The sequence below is a fragment of the Felis catus genome, chromosome A3 (genome assembly GCF_018350175.1).
Source record: "Felis catus isolate Fca126 chromosome A3, F.catus_Fca126_mat1.0, whole genome shotgun sequence".
Classification (NCBI taxonomy): Eukaryota; Metazoa; Chordata; class Mammalia; order Carnivora; family Felidae; genus Felis; species Felis catus.
Window position 1 is genome coordinate 18171324 of NC_058370.1, and position 27856 is coordinate 18199179.

Sequence of the window (27856 nt, forward strand, 5' to 3'; positions counted from 1 at the left end):
ACAGAACAGGTAGGTGTTTTGTGCAATCTGTTTGGCAGGTTCGAGGGCCTCTGGCAGCTGTCCAAGCCTCATCACCATCAGAGCATCACTGATGGATGTGTATTTTACGAAGCCTATGTCGTTCCTTTGTCAGAGCCACAAGCAGCCCGCCGCCTTCGTGGTCACCCAACACCCTCTACCCAACACCGTGGCAGACTTCTGGAGGCTGGTGTTCGATTATAACTGCTCCTCCGTGGTGATGCTGAATGAGATGGACACTGCCCAGGTAGGAGGGGCCCAGCCACTGCCCGAGGTGCTCAGGTGCATTCGGGAAGCCATGCCCAAGAGCTGGAGGGAGAGCCTGAGAGCCAGCATGGTGTTTCCCCTGCCCGACTGAGCTGCCTGCTGATGGCCACTGTCTGGCTTCGAGCACCGATCCGGCCCATCCTGCTGCCAGTGGAAGCTGGAGGTCTCTTCCCGGGCCTTGCCACCCCTGAGCCCTCTCATTCCCAACAGTGACTCCCCCGTGCTTGTAGGCTTTGTCCAGCCCTCCCTCCCCATCCAGAGCCAGATTCTGCTCCATCCACCACACTGATTAGGGCCTTGCTCCAAATCACACCGAACACACTGAGCTAAGAGGCTCACAGAGCCTCCCTACCGCTGAGCGTCTCCAGCCCTACGGAATATTCTGATGCCTTGCCACACCCACCCACCCAGCCTGCCCCCTGGGAGATGCACCCAGCACTGACAGAGCCTGGAGCTTGAACTGTAGACCCTCTGCCCACTAGCCACCCCGACGATCCCGGCTTCATCCCAGGTGACCCCGGTGTCCAGGCAGGCTTCATGCTTTAGCCCCCCGGGGTCTGATGACTCCAAGAGTGCTAAAGCACCTGTCATGGGACAGCTTCTGGAGCCCAGGTCCCCATAGCAGGGGAGCCGTTCCTGGGTGGGAAAAGTGAGAATGTCCTTTCAGGTTTTTGAAAAGTGATCCTTTCACTGTCTTGAAAGAAACTCAGAGAAACTCAGTGCACTCCTGTGTGCGTGCTGGCCTTGTGTGGGAATAAAATAAAATGGATCTGAGCTGTGGTCTCAGCCCTGCAGGAGCTCACAGTCTTGCTACAGAGACGGATGAGCAAATTGTCCCAACCTCGTGTGGCAGCGCTATAATAGAGGTCAGACGCAAAGTGCTGTGCTGGCCGGGAACAGGGAGCAATTAATTCTGCCCAGAGGGTGAGGGAAGACTTCAAAAAGAAGGTGACTTTGGCCTTGAAGAAGGCAGCAGAAGTTTGGGTGTGTGGGGCTGAGTGAGCTGGGAAAAGGCACTCGGAGCAGAGGGAACAGTGGGGCAAAGGCAAGGCAGTGTGAATGTGTGTGGCTTCTCTTTAGAACAGCTGGGGTTGCAGTGGAGCTGGGGCTCAGGGTCTATCGGGAGCAGAAGAGGGTGGTGAGGCTGCAAAATGTAGCAGCGTCCTGCTTGCAGAGGGCTGCCCATGTGGGCTTCAGATCTCAGCCTTGGCCTGCAGCATAGTGTCAGACCCTTACTTTGTAAGCAACAGAACCCTCTCTTCGAATAAAAGCTTTTGTGTAAGCGCTGTATTGCTCAAGCATGTGTGATCAAGAGATGTTCGTGGTGAAACCACCTGGGGTGGGAGTTGAGCTCCACCCAGACTGGTCTTCTGGTCCCCCCAAGTGTCTCTTGGAGAGTCAGGACTCTGGGTGCTTTTGTGAAGCCTCGGGTTTCCAAGGAGCACCATTAGACAATATTTGCTATCCAGGGAGGAGGGATTCTGCAGATTTTAAGCCATGGTGTGGCTGGTTCCTGTTAGAAAGTTGAGTCTGGGGACCAGTGAGGAGAAAAAGTTAGAGGGAAACCTGGAAGCCAGGAGACTGGGAGGCAGATTCTGCAGATGTACAGAAAAGAAAGGTAGTGATCAGGAGGCGGGCTTGGATGTGAAAGTTGGTTCCCAGATGGAAATCTACAGGTTTGGGGAGCAGTTGGATGTGGGAGGTGAATGAGAAGGAGATGTTGTGGATGATGGCAGGAGCTCAAGTCTAGGCAGTTAGACGTCTGGGGTCACACCGACCAAGATGAGGGAAGACAGGGGGAGGCGGGGAGAGGAGCAGATCATCAGGATGAAATTGAGCGCCTGGTGGGATGTGCACATAATACGTTCACGAGAGATTTGCTCATCATTCACCTATATTTGTGGAGTATCTGCTGTCTTCCAGAAGCTGTTCTAGATGCTTAGAATGCATCGTGAATAAGACACAGAAAGCAAAACAACAAATTCCCATCTCTGGTGCAACTTCTAAAGTGAAGGAGACAATATGTAACCAAGTCCCTATAATGTACTCAATTATATGTTAGAAGGTGATGAGTGTTTGGAAAAAATTAAGAGGAAGACTGGAAGGCAGGTGTGGGGCACTCTATTGATAGAGTGATCAAGGCAAGCTGTATTGAGAAGGTCACATATAAGCGTATTTTTGAAGAAGGTGGAGAGAATGAGCCGTGTGACCATCTCTGGGAAGAGCATTGCAGGGACAAAGGACAACCCACACCAACACCTTATGGTGCGCACATGCCTGGCACATTTGAGGAACAGCACAGAGGCCATTGTGACTGGAACAGAGTGAACATGGAGACAGCAGCAGCAGGTGACACAGACACATGGCAGGGCCAGGTCATGGAGGCCCTTAGGGGTCCTAGGAAGAACTCGAGTTTTACTCTGAGAGAAGAAGGGAGCCACTGACAGGTTTTGAGGAGAGGAGTGACATACTTTGACCTTTAAAAACAAACAAACAAACAAACAAAACATCCCTCTAGCTACTGTGTTGAGAACACACTAATGGTCTGGGAAGGAGAGTGTATTTGCTAAGGGATGTGATGGCAGCTTGAACCTAAGTGGTAGCCGTGGAGTGGATTCTGGATATCTCCTGAAGGGAAACCCAACAAAATATCCTGACAGACTGAATATGGTGTGTGAGTCCCCAAGGGGCTCAATCAGTAGATGTGGCTGGAATCCAAGATAACCATGAAATTAAATGGATTCCCATAAAACAAAGACTTCTGTGGAGTTCCAGACTCAGAAGGCATCACCACCCTATTCCTTTGCCTGAGAAATTAAAATGGTGAACTCTGCTCACTGAGTCCATGAATGAAGTAGAGCCTGTGAAAGCCTGTTTTCTGTTCCCCCTTTTCCAGAAGCCCTTTTTGCAAAACCAGAGCTTGGGCATGGAGGAGGAGTGTGAAAGAATCTCACTTTGGGACATGTAGAGAAGCAGGGGTCTAGGTCATTGACTATAACTGCCCCTTCCAGGGTGTGTCTTAGGTGAATGAAGATTTCTCAGCCCCAGATGTTGATACAGCCTTTAAGAATTGATTCTCTAACTGCAAAAACATCAGGTTTAGAAGGGCCATGAGGTTGGCTGCCATATGCAGCTGGCAAGCATCCCCTAAAATCGACAGATGAATAGAACACTTATTGATATAAATATCATCACCGCAACAGCTGGGTGCCTTGCGAAAATAAACAATGACACAGCGTGAGCAGCAGAAAAGCTGCCCTCAGCACCTGGAAGGGCGGTTCTTTGAAGCGGCATCAGCATTTGTCTGCCAGCATGCCCATGCCAGGACAGCTACAGCTTCCTGGCCAGCCCAGCAACACAGATGGGTCTGTCATAGGTCCTGAGCATCATCAGAGGACCAGTGAATGCCACATCCTCTGGTTTGACCACGGGCCAACCATAAGGGCTTGTGTGGAGGGTTGTGGCAGGACTACCTGTAAGTTGCAGCAAAATAAGGTTGAGGAGAGGAGGAAACATCTCTGGTGACTTATTTTCTTGCACTGCTGGCCAAATCTGCCTGCCTCTGCTCGGAATCCTATACTGCATCATTCAGTCAGCTATCCCCAACCACAGATATTTTCCCTTCTCCACAGTGGCTTCAGTTCAAAGATAATTACAAGCAGTGGGAGCTAAAGATAAAGACTCTGAAGGCAACTACATATTCAACCTTAGAGATTTTTCTTTTTTAGCTCTTTGGGACTCCAAGGCCTATGATCAGATTAGTGGAGCAATATCCTAGAACCACAACATCCAGCAAATGACAGTGTGGTTTCCAGTGGGCACATCAGAAAGAATCTTTCCAGTCACACCCAACAGCATTGACCCAAGATCTCTTCCATCTTTGTGGACTCTACAGATAGACGAGAGCTCATGGGGAGCAGACCCAAAAAGAAGCCCTCGTCATGGTCATGCCACACCTGCCACATTGTTTAGACAACTCAGGAAATCCTCTGTGTCAGCCATGGGTTGGAACTGTGCAGTAGACAGAATCATGCCCCCGCCAAAAGATGTCCACATCCTGGTCTCTAAATCTATGAATATGTTATCTCATACAAGGGACTTCACAGATGTGGTAAATTTAAGGATGTTGAGGTATGTAAATTGTCCTGAGTTATCCGGCTCGGCCCCATATTAGGTTCCTAGTCAGAGGGGTGCAAGAAGATCAAAGTCAGTGGTGATGGAAGCAGACCATGGGATTATGGAAGCAGAAAGTGGAGTGACACAGCCACAGGTCAAGGAATGCTGGCCGCCTCTAAAAACCTGGGGAGATGAGGAATAGTTTGGCCCCTACAGACTCCAGAAAGGAAGACAAACACCTCTAGTGACACTTTTATTTTAATCCTTTAATACTCATTGCAGATTTCTGACCTCCAGATAATACATTTATGTTGGGTTAAGCCACCACATCTGTGGTAGTTTGTTACATTAGCCATAGAAAGCCACTGCAGGCAATACAACTGAAAACAGGAATTCAGACTCAGAGTTGTAGGGATCAGTGCAGGTTGTGAGACTGAAATCATGGGAACGTCCAGAATCACCAGTGTTGAACTGGAAAGTGGCTTATTCTAGAGAAATCCATGCCTGAATCAGAGTCCGTCAGGAAACATGAGAGAACAGGATGGGGAGAGCCAAGGAGAAGGCAGATGACCTGCCTCCACAGGACTCTTGCTGACCCAGAGGAGGTCTTTCAAAAGTTAAGGTGCATATTTTCTGGGTTGCATTCAGTCATCAACATGCATGGATTGAGAAACTACCCTGAACTAGGCACAGACCAGACATAGCAAAAGACAAAAGAGGCACCAAAAAAAAAAATAAAAGCCAGTCCCCATGGAGCAGACATCGTAGTGAAGTAATATCTACCTGCCAGACTCCCTTTGGCATCAAACAGGATGGAATCATCTTTAACTGGAACCATCTCAACCAAGACCCTCAAGTGGCAGGAAGGAGCTGACCAGGAAGCAGAAGGAATGGAAAAGCCAGTGTCCAGGCAGCATGTCACTCCTGAGCTCTGTGGTCAGCTCTGGAAGAATCCAGCAGGAGATGGCCACCGTATATCACCCCACCGGCCTGTAATCAGGTTTGGGGTCATTGAGACCCAGGATCTCTTTGGTTGTCTCCACATAGTAAGTGGTAGGTCTTTAATATTCCTTGAATATTCTGCCCATTTATTATATTGACCAGGCGTACAATGTCCCCTGAGTTTCTCAGTATTTCACTTGTCACTCTAGGGAGTACACTTTATCTGGCTTATATCTTAGCGATTTTATCATCTAAGTGATCTCCAAACACCTTTTGATATTTCCTAGGTCTTTCCTCCATAGACCTGCTATTTTGGAAGTTTTTGTTTCCCAAACTGTATTTAATAATTAATAATTTGTTTACTTGTATGTTTTTCCATGAACATAACTATCCCAATGAACTTCTGATCAGCAGACCATATACAGAGCTAACACACAATGGTCTAATTCCAGCCCAAAGCCAGAGATTCGGTGTCCTCCACTCCAGGACAACAACCTGATAGCATTTGGCTTTTAATTACTTTGGGGATATCTTATTGGCTTCTCCTGCCAAATTTACGGACACCACTTTGGAAACCACTGATCTGACCAGGGTCTATTTCCCCTCATTTTTCATGGCAGGAAGCTGAGGTCCAGGCAAGAAAAAAAAAAAAAAAGATTTAAAGGCACCTGGGTGGCTCAGTTGGTTAAGTGGCCGACTTCGGCTCATGATCTCATTGCTGGCTCGAAGGCTTGTGAGTTCGAGCTCTATATCTGGCTCTGGGCTGATAGCTCAGAGCCTGGAGCCTGCTTCCAATTCTGTGTCTCCCTCTCTGTCTGCCCCTCCCCTGCTTGAGCTCTCTCTCTCTGTCTCAAAAATAAACATAAAAACAATTTTTTACAAGATTTATCCAAAGCCCCACAACCCATCACTGACTTAGGCCGAAGGTCCCCTTCCAAGGGTTGAAGATTTTGGTAGCCATTTAAACAGTAGCGTTTCCAGGGCTCTGGTGCCTGATAATCACTGGCTGGTACCTGGGTATACGGAGCAGGAAGAAATATTTTCTGGTTTAAAACAAACAAGAGCTATATAAAAGCTGAGTCACCCAGTTCTGAGGCTCCCACCATGGAAAGTCTGAGAGTTCAGGTGATGCTAGGCCAGATAGAAAGGTGAGGGAGGGTGAGACCAAGAACAGTGCATTTCCACAGAGCTTCTAAAAGTTGACAGGCAAGCTCATCATTCTCCCAGGAGAAATGCAGCATGATGTCTTTTTTTTGTCATTGTGCCTGCAGGGCAAATAGCAAGCACTGATATCCCCATTTTTATCTCCGTTTGTGAAAACACAGCCTAACATGCTAGCAAAACCCACAGAACACCCAAGTCTATGTCTCCAAGAGCCTCAGGTCTGACTTTGCAAGGAGCCGTCCTTCTGTTCCAGAGAGGGTAACAGTAGAATAAGAAGTCTGGGGCCGTGAGACCAGAGTTCAAGTTCTAGCCTTGCCACTTAACTTGGTGTGTTGCCGTAAGCCAGTTTCATAACTTCTCCAAGTCTTAACACAATCCTCTATTAAATTCATTTAACCCTGATGTCAGCCAAGTTCACTCTGTCTTTGAAGGTTTAATTGAAATGGGCTCTGCTTCCTATTCCCCAATCCTGTGGGCAAGTCTGTTATCCACCCCACAGATTTCTGGGAATTGCAAGGGAGTCCTGTTTGCATGGCCACTTCCTAGTTCATGCTCAGGCTTTACTTCCTGCTCCATATACCCAGGTGGAGTTTGAATCCCAGTAATGCCCATGACCAAAGGTTGAACAATGCACATCCTCATTCTTAAACCCCCCTGCCTCCTCATCCTCATGGTTTGGAGCACATCTCCCCCCAACACCCTGTTGCCCAAACAGCCCCTGCCTCGGCCTCTTCTCCCATACCTCCCCAAGCAATGCCACCTTCTACCCAAAAGTTGTTCCTTTCTTCAGCTGTATAATTGAACTCTTTATTTTAACATATAGTGAACATATACTGCTGCATCAGTTTCAGGTGTATAATATAGCCATTCAACAATACCGTACCTTACAAAGCGCTCATCAATATAAGTGCACTCCCAATGCCCTTCACCTATTTTACCCAACCTCTCCTCACCTCCCCTCTGGTAACCATCACTTTGTTCTCTACAGTTAAGGGGTTTTCCCCCCTCCATTGCTCCTTTGTTTTGTTCCTTTAAATTCACATATGAGTGAAATCATATGGTATTTGTCTTTTTCTGACTGCATTTCACGTAGTATTCTCTCTAGATCCATCCATGTTGTTGCAAATGGAAAAATGTCATTTTTTTTAATGGCTAAATAATATTCCCTACATATACCACCTCTTTATCCATGCATCTACTGATAGACACTTGGGCTTTTTCCATAGCTTGGCTATTATTGGTAATACTTCTATAAACATCGGGGTGCCTATACCCCTTCAAATCTGTATATTTGTATCTTTTGAGTAAATACCTAGTAGTGTAATTGCTGGATCGTAGAGTAGTTCTATTTTTAACTTTCTGAGGAACCTCCATACTGCTTTCCAGAGTGACTTCACCAGTTTGCATATGCACCAACAATGCATGAGGGTTCCCCTTTGCCACATCCTCGCCAACACCCTGTTGTTTCTTTAGTTTTTGATTTTAGCTATTCTGACAGATGGTATCTCACTGTGCTTTTTATTTGCATTTCCCTGATAATGAGTGATGTTGAGCATCTTTTCATGTGTCTGTTGGCCAGCTGGATGTCTTCTTTGGGGAAATGTTGGTTCATGTCTTCTGCCCATTTTTTATTTGATTATTTGGTTTCTGGTATTGAGTTCTGTAAGTTCTCAATTTTGGATACTAACCCTTTATCAGATACAATATTTGCAAATATCTTCTCCCATTCAGATTGTCGTTTGGTTGTTTTGATATTGGTTGTTTCCCTCGCTGTGCAGAAGCTTTTTATTTTGATATAGTGCCAACAGTCTATTTTTGCTTTTGTTTCCCTTGCCTCAAGAGACAGATCTAGAAAGATTTTGTTATGGCCAATGTTAGGAAAATTATTTCCTATATTATTTTCTAGGATTTTTATGGTTTCCAGTATCAAGTATAGATATTTAATCCATTTTGAATTTATTTTTGTATACGGTGTAAGAAAGTGGTCTAGTTTCGTTCTTCTGCATGTTACTGTCCAGTTTTCCCAACACTATTTGTTGAAGAGACTGCCTTTTTTGCCATTAAATATTCTTTCCTGCTTTGTTGAAGATCAATTATCCATATAATTGTGGGTTTACTTCTAGATTTTCTATTGTTACATTGATCTATACATCTGTTTTTGAACCAGTACCACATTGTTTTGATTACTACAGCTTTATAATATAACTTGAAGTCCAGAGACAGGATATCTCCAGCTTTGCTTTGCTTTTTCAAGATGGCTTTGGCTATTCAGGCAGAGTCTTTTGTGGTTCCATACAAATTTTAGGATTATTCTACTTCTGTGAAAACTGCTTTGGTATTTTGATAGGGATTGCATTAAATGTGTAGTTTAAAAATATTTGTTCTTCTTACATGCACATGGAATGTCTTTCTGTTTCTTTGGCTTATCATCAATTTCTTTCATGAGTGTTTTATGGTTTTTAGATGACAGGTCTTTCAGCTCTTTGGTTAGGTTCATTCCTAGGTATCTTATTTTTGGGTGCCATTGTAAGTGGGATTGTTTTCTTAATTTCTCTTTCTCCTGCTTCACTACTGATGTTTGGTAATGCAATGGCTTTCTGTACATTGATTTTGTATCCTGCAACCATGTGGAATTCAGTTATCAGTTCTAGTAGGGGTTGTTTTATTGTGTGTGTAATCTTTCAGGTTTTCTATATATAGTATCATGTCATCTGCAAATAGTGAAATTTTTACTTCTTCCTTACCAATTTGGATCCATTTTATTCCTTTCTTTTGTCTTATTGCTATGGCTAGGACTTCCAGTACTTTGTTGAATAAAAGTGGTAAGAACGGATAGCCTTGTCTTGTTCCTGATCTTAAGGGAAAAGCTCTCAGGTTTTCCCCATTGAGGATGATGTTAGCTGTGGGGTTTTCATACAAGACCTTTATTATTTTGAGGTATGTTCCCTCTAACCTTGTTGAGGGATTTTATCATGAATAAATGTTGTATTGTGTCAAATGTTTTCTCTGTGTGTACTGAAATTGTCATGTTTCTTCCTTTCACTTATTGGTATGATGTATCACATTGATTGATTTGCAAATATCGAATCACCTTTGCATCTCAGGAATAAATCCCACTTGATCTTTGTGAATGTTTTTTTTTAAGTCTATTTATTTTGAGAGAGAGAGAAAGAGCACAAGTGGGGTAGGGGCAGAGAGAGGGAGAGAGAATTCCAAGCAGGCTCCATTATCAGCATAGAGCCCAACAGAGGGCTCAAAACCATGAACCGTGAGATCACGACCTGAGTGGAGATCAGATGCTTAACTAACTGAGCCACCCAGGCACCCCTGTGAATGATTTTTCAATGTATTGTTGAATTTGGTTTGCTAGCATTTTGTTAAGAATTTTTGCATCTATGTTAATCAGGGATATTGGCCTGTAATAGTTTTTTTGGTAGTGTCTTCATCTGCTTTTGGTATCAGGGTAATGCTGGCCTCATAGAGTGAATTTGGAAGTTTTCCTTCCTTTTCTATTTTTTGGAATAGTTTGAGAATAAACATTAACTCTGCTTTAAATGTTTGGTACAATTCACTGTGAGGGCATCTAGTCCTGGGCTTTTGTTTGCTGGGAGGTTTTTGATTACTGATTCAATTTCCTGGCTGGTAACTGGTCTGTTCAAATTTTCTATTTCTTCCTGCTTCAGTTTTGGCAGTTTATATGTTTCTAGTAATTTATCCATTTCTTCTACATTGTTCAATTTGTTGGCATATAATTTTTCATTATATTCTCTAATAATCCTTTGTATTCCTGTGGTGTCATTTGTTATTTCTCCTCTTTCACTTCATTTCTGAGTTTGTTTGAGTACTCTTTTTTCCTTTTCTTTATAAGTCTGGCTAGAGGTTTATCAATTTTGTTGATCTTTTCAAAGAACCAGCTCTTGGTTTCTTTTTTTTTTTTTTTTTAGTTTCTTTTTTTTTAATTTATTTTTTTTGATTATATGAAATTTATTGTCAAATTAGTTTCCATACAACACCCAGTGCTCATCCCAAAAGATGCCCTCTTCAATGCCCATCACCTACCCTACCCTCCCTCCCATCCCCCATCAACCCTCAGTTTGTTCTCAGTTTTTAAGAGTCTCTTATGCTTTGGCTCTCTCTCCCACTCTAACCTCTTTTTTTTCTTATTTTTCCTTCCCCTCCCCCATGGGTTTCTGTTAAGTTTCTCAGGATCCACATAAGAGTGAAAACATATGGTATCTGTCTTTCTCTGTGTGGCTTATTTCACTTAGCATCACACTCTCCAGTTCCATCCACGTTACTACAAAGGGCCATATTTCATTCGTTCTCATTGCCACGTAGTACTCCATTGTGTATATAAACCACAATTTCTTTATCCATTCATCAGTTGATGGGCATTTAGGCTTTTTCCACAATTTGGCTATTGTTGAGAGTGCTGCTATAAACATTGGGGTACAAGTGCCCCTATGCATCAGTACTCCTGTATCCCTTGGGTAAATTCCTAGCAGTGCTACTGCTGGGTCATAGGGTAGGTCTATTTTTAATTTTTTGAGGAACCTCCACACTGTTTCCAGAGTGGCTGCACCAGTTTGCATTCCCACCAACAGTGCAAGAGGGTTCCCGTTTCTCCACATCCTCTCCAGCATCTATAGTCTCCTGATTTGTTCATTTTGGCCACTGACTAGCATGAGGTGATATCTGAGTGTGGTTTTGATTTGTATTTCCCTGATGAGGAGCGATGTTGAGCATCTTTTCATGTGCCTGTTGGCCATCTGGATGTCTTCTTTAGAGAAGTGTCTATTCATGTTTTCTTCCCATTTCTTCACTGGATTATTTGTTTTTTGGGTGTGGAGTTTGGTGAGCTCTTTATAGATTTTGGATACTAGCCCTTTGTCTGATATGTCATTTGCAAATATCTTTTCCCATTCCGTTGGTTGCCTTTTAGTTTTGTTGATTGTTTCCTTTGCTGTGCAGAAGCTTTTTACCTTCACGAGGTCCCAATAGTTCATTTTTGCTTTTAATTCCCTTGCCTTTGGGGATGTGTCAAGTAAGAAATTGCTGCGGCTGAGGTCAGAGAGGTCTTTTCCTGCTTTTTTTTTTTTTTTTTTAGTTTCTATATAATTTACTTCCACTAATCTTTATCATTTCCTTCCTTCTGCTAGTTTTTGGATTTGGGTTTTTTCCTTCTTTTTCTAGCTCCTTGAGGTTATAAGATTGAGTTATTTGAGATTTCTCTAGCTTCCCTTTTAGAACAGCTTTTGCTAGATTCCAAGGGTTTTAGGCTGTTTTCATTTTTACACGTTTCCATGTATTTTTTTTATTTCTTCTTTGATTTCTCAGTTGACCCATTCAATGTTTAGTAGCATGTTATTTAACCTCCATGTACTTGTGGTCTTTCCAGATTTTTGCTTGTGGTTGATTTCTACTTTCATAGCTTGGTGGTCAGAAAACATGCATAGTGAGACTTAGATCATTTTGAATCTGTTGTGTATGTTTCTCTGGGCTAATATGTGATCTATTCTGGATAATGTTCCATGTTCACTTGTATATTCTGTTTTAGAATTGAATATTCTGAATACATCTGTTAGATCCATCTGGTCTAGTGTGTCATTCAAGCCCATTTCCTTGTTGATGTTCATTTGGATGATCTGTCCATTGATGTAAGTAAGGTATTAAAGTCCCCTAGAGTTATTGTATTATCATCAATTAGTTCCTTTGTGTTTGTTACTGAATTATATATTTGGGTGCTTCCATATTTGGTGTATATACATATGTGTGTGTGCATACACACACACATATATAATTGCTGTTATCTTGTTGGATTGTCCCCTTTATTATATAGTGTTCTTCTTTCTCTCTTTTCACAGACTCTTTTAAAGTCTATTTTGTCCAACATAAGTATTGCTATTCCAGCTTTATTTTGATATCCATTTGCATGATAGGTATTTCTTCATCCCCTCACTTTCAATCTGCGGGTGTCTTTTAAATATATTTTTTAATGTTTATTTGTTTTTGAGAGAGAGAGACAAAACGCAAGTGGGGGAGGAGCACAGAGAAGGAGACAGAATCCGAATCAGGCTCCAGACTCCGAGCTGTCAGCATAGAGCCCGATGTGGGGCTTAAACTCATGAATGGTGAGATCATGACCTGAGCCGAAGTTGGATGCCCAATGACTGAGCCACCCAAGGACCCCCAATCTGCAGGTGTCTTAAGACTAGAACGAGTCTCTTATAGGCAGCATATAAGCAGGTTTTTTATCCTTTCCACCACCCTGTGTCTTTGAGTGTTTAGTCCATTTACATTCAAAGTAATTATTGATATAGATGTATTTATTAACATTTTGTATTTGTTTTGTGGTTGGCTTTGTATATTTTCTCTGTTCCTTTCTTCCCTCGCTCTCTTCTCTCACTATAAATTGGCTTTCTTTCATAATGTATTTGACTTCCTTTCTGTTTTTTGCAGATTACTTTTTATTTTTGATTTGTGGTTACCATTATGTATATAACATCTTCTACATATAGTAGTTATATTAAGTTGATGGTTGTTTAAATTTGAACCCATTCTTTACTCCTCTCCTCCCCATGTTTTAGGTATATGGTATCATACTTTACTTCCTTTTATTTTGTGAGTCCTTTGATTTTTACAATATACTTATTTTCACTGCTTTTGTGCTTCCTACTCACTCTTACTTATGGTCTCTCCTTTCTACATGAGTCCACTCTAACATTTTCTTGTAGGGCTGGTTTAGTGGTCATGAACTCCTTTAGTTTTGGTTTGTCTGGGAAACTCTTTCTCTCTCTTTCTATTCTGAATGATAGCCTTGTTGGTTAGAATATTCCAGGATGCAAATTTTTCCCATTCTGCATTTTGAATATATTATGCCACTCTATTCTGGCTTGCAGAGCTTCTGTTGAAAAATCTCCTGCCAGACTTATGGGTTTTCCCTTGTAAGTTACTGACTACTTTTGTCTTGCTGCTTTAAAATGATTTTTATCAATACTTTTTGCCATTTTAATTACTATGTGTCTTGGTATAGTCCCCCTTGGGTTGATTTTGTTGGGGGATCACTGTGCCTCCTGGGTCTAGATATCTGTTTTCTCCTCAGATTAGGAAAATTTCAGCTATTATTTCTTCAAATAAATTTTCTGCCCTATTTTCTCCCTCTTCTGAGGTCCCTGTTATTATGCTTGATGGAGTAACTGAGTTCCTGAAGTCTTTTTTCACTTTGTATATTTTTTTTTCTCTCACCTGCTTAGCTTGATTACTTTCCATGACTCTGCCCTCCAGGTCACTAATTCATTCTTCTTCCTGCATGCTATTTATTCCATCTAATGGGTGTTTTTTTTTTTATTTCATATATTGTGTTCATCACCTCTGGTTCTTTATCTCATTGTTAAAATGTCTCTGATGTCCTCCACTCTTTTCTGAAGTTCAGTGCTTCAAATTCTCTATTTAGGCATATTACTTATCTCCATTTCACTTAGGTCTCTTGTTGTGGTTTTGTCCTGCTCTTTCATTTGGGACACATTCCTCTCATTTTTTCTAACTCTCTGTGTTTCTGTGTGTTAGGAATGTTAGCTGTGTCTCCTGTTCTTGAAAGTAGTGGTGGGGCAAGCACTTTTAAAAAGTCCTTTGTGAGAGGAGATGTGCCTCCACTGCTGAGACCAGGGTGGCTGGGGCCACCCCACAAAGCATGCAGGGTGAGGCATGCAGTTTTAACAAGGTGCATGTGTCCTCTGTGAGAGGTTACCAGCTGCTGCCCTATCACTGCCAGGACTGAGTCCCTGCTAAGTGCACAGTCAGAAGATGTAGTGTTGGCAAGCTTTGCAAGGTATTCTCAGGGAGCAGCCCAAGCATCAAGGCTCAGGCAAATATGACTGGAAAGGACAGATCCGCCAAAGCAAAGGAGAGCAGGGCTTGGTGTAAGCAAGGTAGGTAGTTAACGTGGGTGCTGTGCTGGTTCCCGCAGGTAGCCTGTGTTTATGCTGGGGGGCAGGGGAGGAAATTGGCACCTGCCAGCTCTTTTGTTTCTGGAGGAGTCTCCCTGTGAATCCTCCCCTCTGGGACACCCTCTGAAATGAGTAAATAACTCTCCCACCCATATACCCCTGGCATTTTTCAAACTGCTGCTTCTAGGCTGGATCTCTGTGGGCTGTTATGCTATCTCTTTAAGCATGGAGACTTTGCTTCCTAATGCCCTCCTTGACTCTCCCAGAGCCAAGCCTGCTGATTTTAAAATTCCAGGCTCTAAGTCCCCCTAGTTGTAAGAACTTACAAAATTCACCCCCTTTGGTTTCAAAGCCAAATGTTATGGGGATTCACCTTCCCTGTGCAAGCTCTGTTGTGATAGTTTTTTTCCTCCCCTCTCCTCACCCACAACTCCCTCCCTCCCAAGGATGGCCCATGAGTTGGTTTAGCTCCCCACCACAGCTCCACCCTTCCTACCCTCTTTAATGTTGCCTCTTCTCTACATTTAGTTGTGGAATCTGCTCTTCCAGTCTTCAGGTTATTTTTTGCATTATTTGCACTATTGTGTTATCTAGTTGTATCCATGGGATGAAGTGAGTTTAGGGTCCTCCTACTCCAACATCTTCCCCATAAGTCCTGCTTGAGTGCTCTCTTTAATACCTCTTTCTCAAGCCTGCCCTGAGCCTTTGACATCCCCTCATTCTACCATCCTCTGTACATATTCTCCTAAACTCCTACCCTGAGAACAGATTCCGATGCAACGGTCATAAGAAAGTTCCCCCACTGCATGGGGATTACATTATTCACCCTTGGGGGCTGTTGAGAGGCAGAACTGAGAAAGATACGCTTTGGTCACCAACGATGTGCCTTTCTCTCTCCCTTGCTTTTTACCTGCCACCTCACCCTCTCTCTTCCTTAGCTGGCCAATTATATGTTTTGGTTCTTAATAGAATCTCTTTAAAGGAATTTTATAATCACTGATCTGAATCTTATAACTAATTCAGGTGACTTTCATATTATTTCTTAGAAATACTAATTCAACTACATCTTCAAGTGGCCCAGGATTGATTTCCCCTACTGTGAACCTTGATAAGCTTGATAAGTAGAATCTTTCATTTCTGAAGCTGTGTGATATTACTGGCCTTTCCATTTTATCAAAGTATTGTTTAATTAACAAAAGGCATAACTAAGGTGCACTACAATGTGCTTTTAAATTGTTTATTCCAAAAATAGGCCCATATGGTAGTTTTCATTCAACTCATCAGAGCATGTTTATTCCAGCAACTAACTAGCTTTCTGATTCCATCAGCAAGAAAATGATGTTCAACAGTGAGGGTACCTCCACATTTGTTATATTTCGCGTGTGAACTTGCACTCCCAAAGGACATCTTTTCATGGCCCAAACAGCTATGGAGATCACTAGGTGGAATAATGTATGGCAGCTGCTCCAGGGCTGTCCACACATGCTTGGTTTAACTTGTTCTAACAATAAATAGCAAAAGTCCCTCTGCTTTTCTGGAAGAAGCATGGGCATTTCTAAATCATATGCTGCAACTGGACTGGCTTCCTGTTCCAGATGTGATAAGCAACACACTGTGCGTATTTGCAGTAGTGAAGCCCTCCCCTCTAAACCATCCCTCCCCAGGCTGTTGGGTGAGAAAAGGAGGAGGGAGGGGCCAGGACATGATGTGGGAAAGGGCCATTGATCCAGACTCTAGGCTAGAGGATTGAAACCTATTCTTGGAAAAAGCCTCTTCCAAAGGTTTTCAACTGAATTTAAAAAAATGCCAAAGTTGCATTGAGTGTTCATGCAGCCCCAGGTTAGCTGTGTTCTCATGTTCTTAGAGCTAAGTCGGCCTCCTTGAATCCCCCCATTTTCCAGGACCTCCTGGAATCTTTGGAAGAAACCACATGTCTCCTTGGAGCTCGGGAAGATGAAAAAGTAGGAGGCCCCTGACCTCACCCTATCCCACATTTCAATTAGATATCACTCACATCCCAAGTCAACAAACCAGAGAGTGATATGAAGACTGGCAGAACAAACTCCACAACTATAAATAAGAAGCTGCATCTGAAAGGTTAGAAAGGTCAGAAAGGTAAAGGGATGTGGCCCACAGGAGGGAATGAACTATGTGTGCAGAGGAGAGAAATGAGCCCTTGAACCAGAGAGTTCACATGAGGAAGACTAATGTTTGGCTTTAAAAACTAGAGGGGCTAAATTCTGTGAGTTTATAAAAGCAATGGTTACTTGGAGCCTAGAGTTTTAAAAGTCAACTGACTCAGCACTGGGCAAGCCAGGACAGTGAATGAAAGCTGGGTCACCACCCTTAAAGAAATAGCAGCCTACAGAGAAAAGCAACATAAAAGCAGCAGTTTATACAACACCAGGACAAACAGAAGGCCTGTTCATACTGATTTAAGAGTGTATTGTTGGAATTCTCTGAAGGCAATGGAGCTGGCAGTCACCATGTTCCTCCCCTGCCTCCCAGCATAAATACAGAGCCACCTGCAAGAGGCAGGGATGCACAGATACGTCTGCCTGACCCTTTGGCAATGAACCACACCCATGAGTTCTCCTGAAGACTCACCCACTCCAAGACTGCTAGCCTCTGCCTTGGGCTCAGGGCAAATTTTGTTAAAGCTGCACGTGTGCCCTAAGCAGCCAATGGGTGCACAGCTGCCTCAGTGCACCACGCACATCTGCCGTGCCCCCAGCTGCCATTTCATGACACACCTGGCCACATACCCACAGCCACCATCATGCACCAGACCCAGCTGCTCCCAGCCTTGCACCCCTGGCAGCCCTGACTCACAGCCCCTACCAGCCCCAGCATGCAGCCACAAGCCAACAGTGTTTCAGTGGACGTGGCATAGAACTGGTGGCCCAGGAAAAACTTTGATAATACCACTATCCTGCTCCCAATTTCCCCAGCAGCAAGCCCCCTTGGAGCTGGCCTTCCTGGGTCCCACAAACACCACAGAGAGCAAGCACAGCCCACAACAGGCAGAGTCAGTGCAGACAACTTCACTGAAAGGAAAAGTGACTCAGACACAACAGTAAGGTATAAGTAGTGCCTCGTTGCTGAAGTGCCAGTTTTTAGTGAACAGGGGACACTGTACTACAGGGTACTCCAGGACCTCCTCTTCATAAATTCACTACTTTCAAGAGCAAAAGACACAGTTGGCTTTAATACACAGAAACAGGCACAAAGCAGTAGAGAAAATAGAAATTTATCCCCAGTGAAATAACAGGACAAGGCCACAGGCAGAGATCTAAGTGAAACAGATATAAGTAACATGGCTGATAGAAAATTTAACGCAATGAACAAAAGGATACTCACTTGATTTGAGAAAAGAGTGGAGGACATCAGTGAGACCCTTAACAAAGAGATAAGAAATAACTTGGCAAAGATAAAGGGCTAAATAAATGAAATGAGAAACACACCTGATAGAATGAACAACAGGATGGAAGAAGGAGAGCAACGTATTAAAGACTTAGAAGACAACTAGAAAGTAATCAGGCTGAACGAAAGAAAGAATTACACAAAACAGAAATAGACTTAGAGAGATGGCTTCATCAAACATAATAATATTCATATTATGGGAGTCCCAGAAGAAGGAGAGAGAGAGAAGAGGGGCAGAGAGTTTATTTAAAGAAATAACAATTGAAAACTTCCCTAATCTGGGAAGGAAACAGATATCCAGATCTAGGAGGCACAGAGAACTTCCATGAAAAATCAACAAAAGCATATCCACACCAAGTAATTAAACTTGCAAAATGTGATAAAGAAAAAATTTTTAAGCAACAAAGTCAGTAACTTACAAAGGAAAACCCATAAGGCTAGCAGGAGATTTTTCACAGAAACTTTGCAAGCCAGAAGGGAGAGACATAATATATTTGAAGTGTTAAATGGGAAAAATCTGCAGCCAAGAATATTCTATCCAGCAAGGATATCATTCAGAATCTATCTCAGAAGGAGAGATAGAGTTTCCCAAACAAAAACTAAAGGTGTTTGAGACCACTGAAGCAGCCATGCAAAAAATATTACAGGGGACTCTTTGAGTGGAAAGGAGAGACCAAAAATGACAGTATAAACATAAGAAACACAAAGCCAGTGAAATGAATATTTCTGTAAAAAAAAAAGTAACTCAAAAAAAGAATATAAAATATAATACCATATACCTAAAACGTGGGGAAGAAGGAAAAGAATGGATTCAAACTTAAATGACCATCAACTTAATACAGACTGCTATATGCAGAAGCTGTATACAAACCTAATGTAACCATATCAAAAACCACTAATAAACCTATAAAGAGTAGAGAAAGAAATCTAAATTGTCACTAAAGAAAATAAGCAAAACACGAAGAGCAGAGAAAATCTTCAGAAAAAAACACAAAATGGCAATAAATACATATCAGTAATTACTTTGAATGTAAATGGACTAAATGCTCCAATCAAAAGACACAGGTAACAGAGTGGATAAAAAGTGCCTATAAGAGATTCATTTTAGAGCTAAAGACACCAGCAGATTCAAAGTGAGGGGATGGAGAAACATCTATCATGCAAGTGATGTCAAAAGAAAGCCAGAGTAGCAATACTTACTTTGGACAATATGGACATTAACACAAAGACTATAACAAGAGACAAATAGACACTATATAATAATAAAAGAGGTGATTTAACAAGAAGATATAGCAATTATAAATATACATGCTCAATGTGGGAGCACCCAGATACATAAAACAGTTAATAACAAATATAGAGGAAATAATTGATAATAATAAAATAATAGTAGGGAACTTTAACATCTCCCACTTACATCAGTGGACAGATCTAAACAAACATCAAGAAGGAAACAATAGCTTTGAATGACATACTAGAACAGATGGGTTTAACAGATATATTCAGAACATTCCATTCTAAAAGAGCAGAATACACATTCTTTTCAAATACATGTAGAACATTTCCAGAATAGATCACATATTAGCCCACAAAACCATACTCAAAAAATTCAAGAAGGTAAAAGTCCTGCCATACATCTTTTCTGACCACAATGCTATGAAACTACAGGTCAACCACAAGTAAAAATCTGGAAATACCACAAATACATAGAGGTCAAATAACATACTACTAAAACAATGAATGAGTCAACCAACAAATCAAAGAAGAAATCAAAAAGTACACTGAAACAAAAGGAAAACATAACGGTCCAAAACCTTTGGGATACTTCAAAAGCAGTTCTAAGAGGGAAGTTTATAGCAAGCTAGACTTATCTCAAGAAGCAAGAAAAATCTCAAAAAGTTAAACTCACACTTAAAGCAACTAGAAAAAGAGCAAATGAAACCTAAAACATCAGAAGGAAGGAAATAATAAAGATTACAGCAGAAATGATACAGAAACTAAAAACAAAAAACCAAAAAAAAAAAATCAATAGAACAGATCAATGAAGCCAGGATCTAGTTCTTTGAAAAAATCAATAAAATCAATAAACCTCTAGCCAGACTTATCAAGGGAAATAAAGGACCCAAATAAATAAAATCACAAATGAGAGTAGAAATAACAAACATACATACGACAGACATACACTCAGAATATTATGAAAAGCTATATGCCAACAAATTGGACAACCTAGAAGAAATGAATAAATTCCTAGAAACCCAAAACTGAAAGAAGAAGAAATAGAAAATTTGAACAGACCAGCAAAGAAATTGAATCAGTAATCAAAACATTACCAACAAACACAAGTCCAGAACCAGATGGCATTATAGGCAAATTCTACCAAATGTTTAAAGGAGAGTACTTATTCTTCTTAAACTTTTCAGAAAAATAGGAAAGAAAGGAAAGGAAAACTTCCAAATTCATTCTATCAGGCCAGCATTAAACTGATACCAAAACCAGATAAAGACTCCACTAAAAAAGAGAACTACAGGCCAATATCCCTAATTAACATAGATGCCAAAGTCCTCAACAAAATACTACTAGCAAACTGCATCTGATAATACATTAAAAAATCATTTACCACGATCAAGCGAGATTTAATCCCAGGTTGCAAACATGGTATAATATTCACAAATCAATTGATGTGATCAATAAGAGAAAGGATGAGAACCATATGACCATTTTTTAATATGAAATTTATTGTCAAATTGATTTCCATACAACACCCAGTGCTCATCCCAACAGGTGCCCTCCTCATTGCCCATCACTGACTTTCCCCTCCCTCTCACCCCCCATCAACCCTCAGTTTATTTGAGCATTTCAATAGACACAGAAAAAGCATTTGATAAGTATAACGTCCATTCATAATTAAAACCCTCAACAAAGTAGGTTTAGAGAGAACATACCTTAACATCATAAAGGCCTTATTTGAAAAACCCATAGCTAACATCATCCTCAGTGGGAAAAACCTGAGAGCTTTTCCCCTAAGGCTAGGAACAACACAAGGAGGTCCACTCTCACCATTTTTATTCAGTGTAGGACTGTAAGTCCTGGCGACAGCAATCAGACAACAAAAGGAAATAAAAGGCATTCAGATCAGTAAGGAAGAAGGAAAACTTACACTATTTGCAGATTGCATGATATGATATATAGAAAACCCAAAAGACCCCACCAAAAACTACTAGAACTGATTTAAAAATTCAGTAAAATCACAGGATACAAAATCAATGTACAGAAATCCCTTGCATTACTATACGCCAATAATGGAGCAGCAGAAAAAAATTAAGAAAACAATCCCATTTACAATTGCACCCAAAACAATAAGATACCTAGGAATGAATCTAACCAAAGAGCTGAAAGAGCTGTACTCTGAAAACTATAAAACAGTCATGAAAGAAACTGACACAAAGAAATGGAAAAACATTCCATGCTCATGGATTGGAAAAACAATTATTGTTAAAACATCTATATTATCCAAAGCAATGTACATATTTAATGCAATCCCTATCAAAATACCAACAGCAGTTTTCACAGAACTAGAGCAAACAATCCTAAAATTTGTATGGAGCCACAAAAGACTCCACCCAAATAGCCAAAGCAGTCTTGAAAACGCAAAGCAAAGCTGGGGACATCACAACTCTGGACTTTAAGTTATAAACAAAGCTGTAATAATCAAAACAGTATGGAACTTATATAAAAATAGATACACAGACCAATGGAATAGAATAGACTATCCAGAAATAAACCCACAACTATATGGTCTATTGATCTTCAACAAAGCAGGAAAGAATATCCAATGGGAAAAAGTCTCTTTGGCAAATGGTGTTGGGAAAACTTCGGCAACATGCCGAAGAATGAAACTGGACCACTTTCTTACACCATACACAGAAATAAATTCAAAATGGAGTAAATATCTAAATGTGAGGCAGGAAACCATAAAAATCTTAAGGGAGAACACAAACAACTTATTTGACATCAACTGTAACTTCTTTCTAGATGTATCTCCTGAGGCAAGGGAAACAAAAGCAAAAATTAACTGTTGGGGCTACATCAAAATAAAAGGCTTCTGCACAGGGAAGGAAACAATCAACAAAACTAAAAGGCAACCAATGGGATTAGAGAAGATACATGCAAATTACATATCCAATAAAGAATTAGTATCCAAAACATGTAAAGAATTTAGAAAACCCAACCCCCAAAAAACAATAATCCAATTTAAAAATGGGCAGAAGACATGAACAGACATATCTTCAAAGAAGACATCCAGATGGCCAATAGATACATGAAAAGACACTCGTTATCACTTATCATCAGAGAAATACCAACCAAACTACCATGAGCTACACCTCACACCCGTCAGAATGGAAAAAATCAAGAACTCAAGATACAACAGATGTTGCTGAGAATGTGGAGAAAGGAGAACCCTCTTGCACTGTTGGAATACATACTGGTGCAGCCACTGTGGGAAACAGTATGGATTTTCCTCAGAAACTTAAAAATAGAACTTATGATCCAGCAATCGCACTACTGGGTATTTACCCAAAAACTATAAAAACACCCATTCAGAAGGATACACGCACCCCTATGTTTACAGCAGCATTATTTGCAATAGCCAATAATGTTTCCATCAATTGAAGAATGGATAAGCATGTGGTGTGTGTACACACACACACACACATACACACACAATGGAATATTATTCAGCCATAAAAAAGAATGAAATCTTGCCATTTGCAACAACATGGATGGAGCTACAGAGTATTATGCTAAGTGAAATAAGTCAGAGAAAGACAATTGCCATATGACTTCACCCACATGTGGAATTTAAGAAGAAAAACACACCAGCAAAAGGAAAAAATGAAGAAACACAAATCAAGAAGCAGACTCTTATCTACAGAGAACAAACTGATGGTCACCAGAGGGAAGAAGGGTGAAGGGATGGTTGAAATAAGTGATGGGGATTAAGGAGTACACTCGTCATAATGAGCACTGGGTGATGGATAGAAGAGCAGAATCACTATACCGTATACCTGAAACTCACAGAACACTATGTTAACTAATGCTAATTAAAATAAAAAATTTTTAAATAATAAAATACTAATTGTTAGCTTAAGAAAAAAAAAAAGAAACCATAAGCCTCCCTCCCCAAGAGTTCTGTAAATCACTGGTATTTACATGTTCATGTAATTTACGTGCTCATGCTCAGGTTCCTCAGTTCACATATGTGGCCTCTGCTCCATTTCCATGTTTCCCAGGGAGCAAAGTTCAATTCTTCACTGGTTTCTACAAGAAATCCATGTGCATTGAGCACTGTACATGTTATCAATTTACTGAATACTTAGGAGTTTGGGGGGTTACATGAAACAGTGATCCACCTTCCACCCTTTCACTGGCTCTCCTATGCTCCCAAACTTTGTCATCTCCCAGGTCCCTCTTATACAACCCACAGCTCTCTCTCCTTTGACATGCAGAGCAGTGTCCCCATGCCCAGGGTACTGCCCACCCCACTGCTACCCCAAGCTGGCTGATCAGGAATTTTCACAAGGGCAGTCGTATGGCTATTATCCTAAGGCGAAATTTTCATAAAGGATACTAAGTAGAGGGGGGAAATAAAACCCTCAGTTCATACCTCTTGTTTTGAATAACCACCCCCACACACACACACACACTGCCTGCTAACTATAGCTCACATCTGTTGAATATTCACTAAATATCTCGTGATAAGTAACACATTATGATTCCCAGCCACTCATAACCCAGAGAAGCTAAAAGAGTTGGCCAAGTTACTCAGCTGGAAGGCATCAGGGCTGGGATTTGAACCCAGAGCACTTCAAGTGGGAGCCCCACTACGTTTTGCTACACAGCGTACATAGACCTAAATGGCAGTACCCGTACTGAGGCACCATCCCACCACTTGGACACCAGGACAGCCTTGAGCGAAACAAAAGAGGACATTCTTGTTGGTGGAATCCTTTCCGAGCCCTAAAAGGTCACTGGGAACTGAACACTGGCTTCCTCTCTTCTTTCTCCTGCTTCCCATGGCTGGATTATGTGAGACATCCTGGGCTGTGGGGAGACCTGATGATGTTTGGCAGCTCAAACACCACATGTGCCCACACATCACCCAGCTGGATGTCACGGTGCTGCTGTGGTTTCACGAATTAAGGACCTTAAGTGACAGGATGGCTCCGATTTAGGGTTAGAAGGACCCTGCAACCTTCCCCAGCCCTCTGGGCATTATGGGAAAGTGACCTGGAAAATCAAATGTAGAGAGGTGTCCCAAAATATAGGAGTCTTGTTTGAGGCACAGTAGAACCTATTAACTTGAGAAATTGGTCTGGAAATCTTATTAAAAGAGACAAATCATTCCACCTTCTCTCTGGACTGAAAATATTGGGGGTAATAGACTTTCTCTGAAGCCTGGGACCCATGTACCTCATGTCAGGATCACAGCCAACCTCTGGCAAGACTCAATTCAATGCAAGTGATAAAGGTTATTATTTTTTTTAATGGGCAGTTCTGATTAATTCTGATTTCTTTGGCCAGCCACCGACTTATCTCTACTAGTCCCTCATTACTGTGAAGGTTGCAAGCCAGAAGAGCCAATGGCAAAGAGAAATGAAGTTCAAATTATGGATTTGTCATTATTGCACAGCTCAGCAGATAACTGTCCTGCCCCCTCCACCACCGCCACACACACACACACACACACACACACACACACACACACACACACACACTGAATATGCTCAGTTAACCTGCAGTGGGGATGGGAAAGCAAGGCACCATTGCATTGTGAAACCTAGCCTTGCTAGTCTTGGCTATTTAAAGGAAATGATAAAAAGAGTACTTCAAACGTATAGGTTAGCTATTATTATGGTGGTTGTGTTTGCTGGATACTGATAGGTTCCGGAATAATGCAAATCACTGGAATTTAGCAGATGCTTATTCCATGCCTGGCACTGTGCTGAGGGCTTTCTTCACATGTATCATCTCCTTTATCCTTAGAATAACAATGAAGGTCAAGAGTTGGCAAACTTTCTCTATAAAGGACAAAAAAGGAAATATTTGAGGTTTTGAAGTCTATTTTAGGTTATGCAGGGTATTCTCAACTACTCAAATCTGCCATTGTGGCTTGACAACAACCATAGACAGTATGTAAATTAGTAATTATGTATATGTTTCAATAAAACTGTATTTACATATTCAGCCAACTGGCCAGGTTTAGCCTGTAGGCCATCATTTGAACATGTTATTCCCAATCTGGAGGTTGGGTTCTTTTCTCTCTCCTACATCCTCCTTCCTCCCTGCTATTCCATTCTGGTTCTAGTTCTGGAGGAAGAATAGAATAAAAGATGTTTTTGCACATGACTGCCCAGGGAGAGTTGGCTGTTCTCTGTCAATAAAAGGGAGAAGGATTGTTTTCATGAAAATCCTGCATCCGTGGTGGCTGTAGGGGGGCATCGGAGTCCCATGGGTCACCTGTCAATCTAGCTCCTTGTCTACAAGCTCGATGTAGGCTGTGGCAGACCCCACTGGTGAAAGACTTGATCCCAACCTGCTCTCAGAAGACATGGTGGGTCTTTATGAGCCTCGGGTACATTTTCCAATACCTTGCCAATGGTCTAACACATGACCTCTTTGTCCACACTGGGGTGGTCCCCAACAAGCCTGCAGCTGCAATCTTAGCTTCTATCTGAGCCCGAACCATGGGCCTGTAGACCTGGACAGGGTCCATCTCCATGCCCCTTAGAAACTGGGGATTTGAGGAAGCTTTGTGCCTCTCTGAGCCACAATACCCGCCACCTACCTGAATATTCTTTTCCCAACTAAAGTCACGTAACAGCTCCACAGATACCAGGGAATAAATTATCTGTCTCTCCTTGATGGCACTATAAACATAGGGAACAATTTAGGATCTCAGACTAGGGTTTCTCAATCTCTGCTCTATTGATATGTGGGGCCAGATCGCACTCAGGAACAATCATGCACACCGTAGGATGGTTAGCAACATCCTGGCCTCTATGCACTAAATGCCCATAGCAACCCCCAGGTGTGACCATCAAAAGTGTCTCCAGACACTGCCAAATGTCCCTTAGCTGGCAAAACAACTTCTGGCTGAAAGCCACTGTCTGGTTAAAGGGCAACCATTGCACTGCCTTTTGCTCTCAGCTGTAGGTTCTAACTCAATTCCAGAAAAATAGGAAAGATCACAGGCAGGATCACCATTTCCCACCTAATACTCTAATACTTCTAGCCAGTGTTTCCTGCAGGCAATAAGAAAGGCTTGGTGGTAAATGAGATCAGCACCCCCCACCCCTCCTTGACCTCTCCCTCTGATCTCTCCCTTGCCCCAGCTCTGTATGCAGTACTGGCCTGAGAAGACCTCTGGATGCTATGGGCCCATCCAGGTGGAGTTCGTGTCTGCAGACATCGATGAGGACATCATCCACAGAATATTCCGCATCTGTAACATGGCTCGGGTAAGTGGATGTCCACTATCACTTCCTGTGCTGCTCCCCCACCCCAAAACAGATGAGGGCTAGTGGGAGAAGATGACACACACCAGCCAGGAGTCTGTGCTGTACTCTCCTGATAATCCCAACTTTGGGGAAGTGGTGCCTCTGCCGATTCCAGCTCCAGACCCAACCATGGCTCCAGCACTCAGACATGCATGGGGAGACACCCAGCCTGCCATCTGCCTGTTTCCGACACACTTGCTGCCGTGTAGTCAAAACTTCTCAGGAATTAGTGCTTCCCCACTGTGTCGCACTATGTTGGCATGAGTTGATGCAGCCTTTGATTGGATCCAGTAGGCTTTGGGCTAGACCTGAAGAACACCAAGATGAAAAATAATTAGTTGCTTCCATGGGGAAATTCACTGGCTAGGTAGAGAAGTATTAGGTGGGAAGGGCAGATCAGTAGTCTATGAAATGGGTAATGAAGACTTTGGTCTTTACTGGGGCTCTGGGGTGAACAGAACTGTGTCTCTTCCTCAGTTCACTGTCCAGTGGGAACATGAGATTTGTTCTGGCACGTGAACCTCAGGGAGACAGACAAATTCTGCCCAGTGGAGTGAGTCAGGGAAGGCTTTTCCTATAGAAAGGGACATTTGAATTGGGTTTTGGAAACTGAGTAGTTTTGCAGGTAGAGGGGCATGCAGGGAAGTCATGGCAGGAGAATTAGTGTGCACAAAGGTGTAAGGATGAGAATGGGGAGAGACAGACTGTGATGACATGGCATACAGCCCATTTAGTCTGTCTTCCACTGCAATGCTGCAGCCCCCAGGATAGCTGAAGGGTCTGCATCCCCAGAAGCACAGCCCTAATAGCTTCTCTGCTTTCAGCCTCAGGATGGGTACCGCATAGTCCAGCACCTCCAGTACATTGGCTGGCCTGCCTACCGCGACACGCCCCCCTCCAAGCGCTCTCTGCTCAAAGTGGTCCGCCGGCTGGAGAAGTGGCAGGAGCAGTATGACGGGAGGGAGGGCCGCACCGTGGTCCACTGCCTGTGAGTACCGTGGTGGGGCCTCTGGGGCAGCAGGGTGGTGGTGACAGGGCGTCTGTCCTTGAGGATGCCACTGCCCACAAACACCAGCCATAGGCACACCTGGCCATACCACCTCTCAACATCTCAAAGGCCAAGGGGCAGGTGTTCAAGGAAATATAACCTTTCATGGACTGGGGTTGCCAGTTTGTTGTCCTGAATTAAGATTATATGACATGTCATTGATACAGAACCTGGTAAACTTTCATAGACATAGGGAGTGGGCAGGCCACTCCATATCATTCTTTTTTAATTTTTTTAATGTTTATTTATTATTGAGAGACAGAGACAGAGAGAGACAGAGCATGAGCATGGGAGGGACAGAGAGAGGAGGAGACACAGAATCTGAAGCAGGCTCCAGGCTCTGAGCTGTCAGCACAGAGCCCGATGTAGGGCTC

At 42.4% G+C, this 27856-nt stretch overlaps 1 protein-coding gene across 14 annotated transcripts in view; it reads left to right on the top strand.

Annotated features, from left to right (window-relative positions):
* Positions 1-27856, top strand: part of PTPRT (protein tyrosine phosphatase receptor type T) — a 1064810-nt gene that overhangs the window by 1025685 nt on the left and 11269 nt on the right. For all 14 annotated transcript variants that reach the window (XM_023251232.2, XM_023251237.2, XM_023251233.2 and 11 more), the window contains 3 exons: positions 134-265; positions 26270-26395; positions 27259-27422. In XM_023251232.2, coding sequence (XP_023107000.1) covers positions 134-265; positions 26270-26395; positions 27259-27422 — 422 coding nt within the window. The remainder of the gene's footprint in view (positions 1-133; positions 266-26269; positions 26396-27258; positions 27423-27856) is intronic.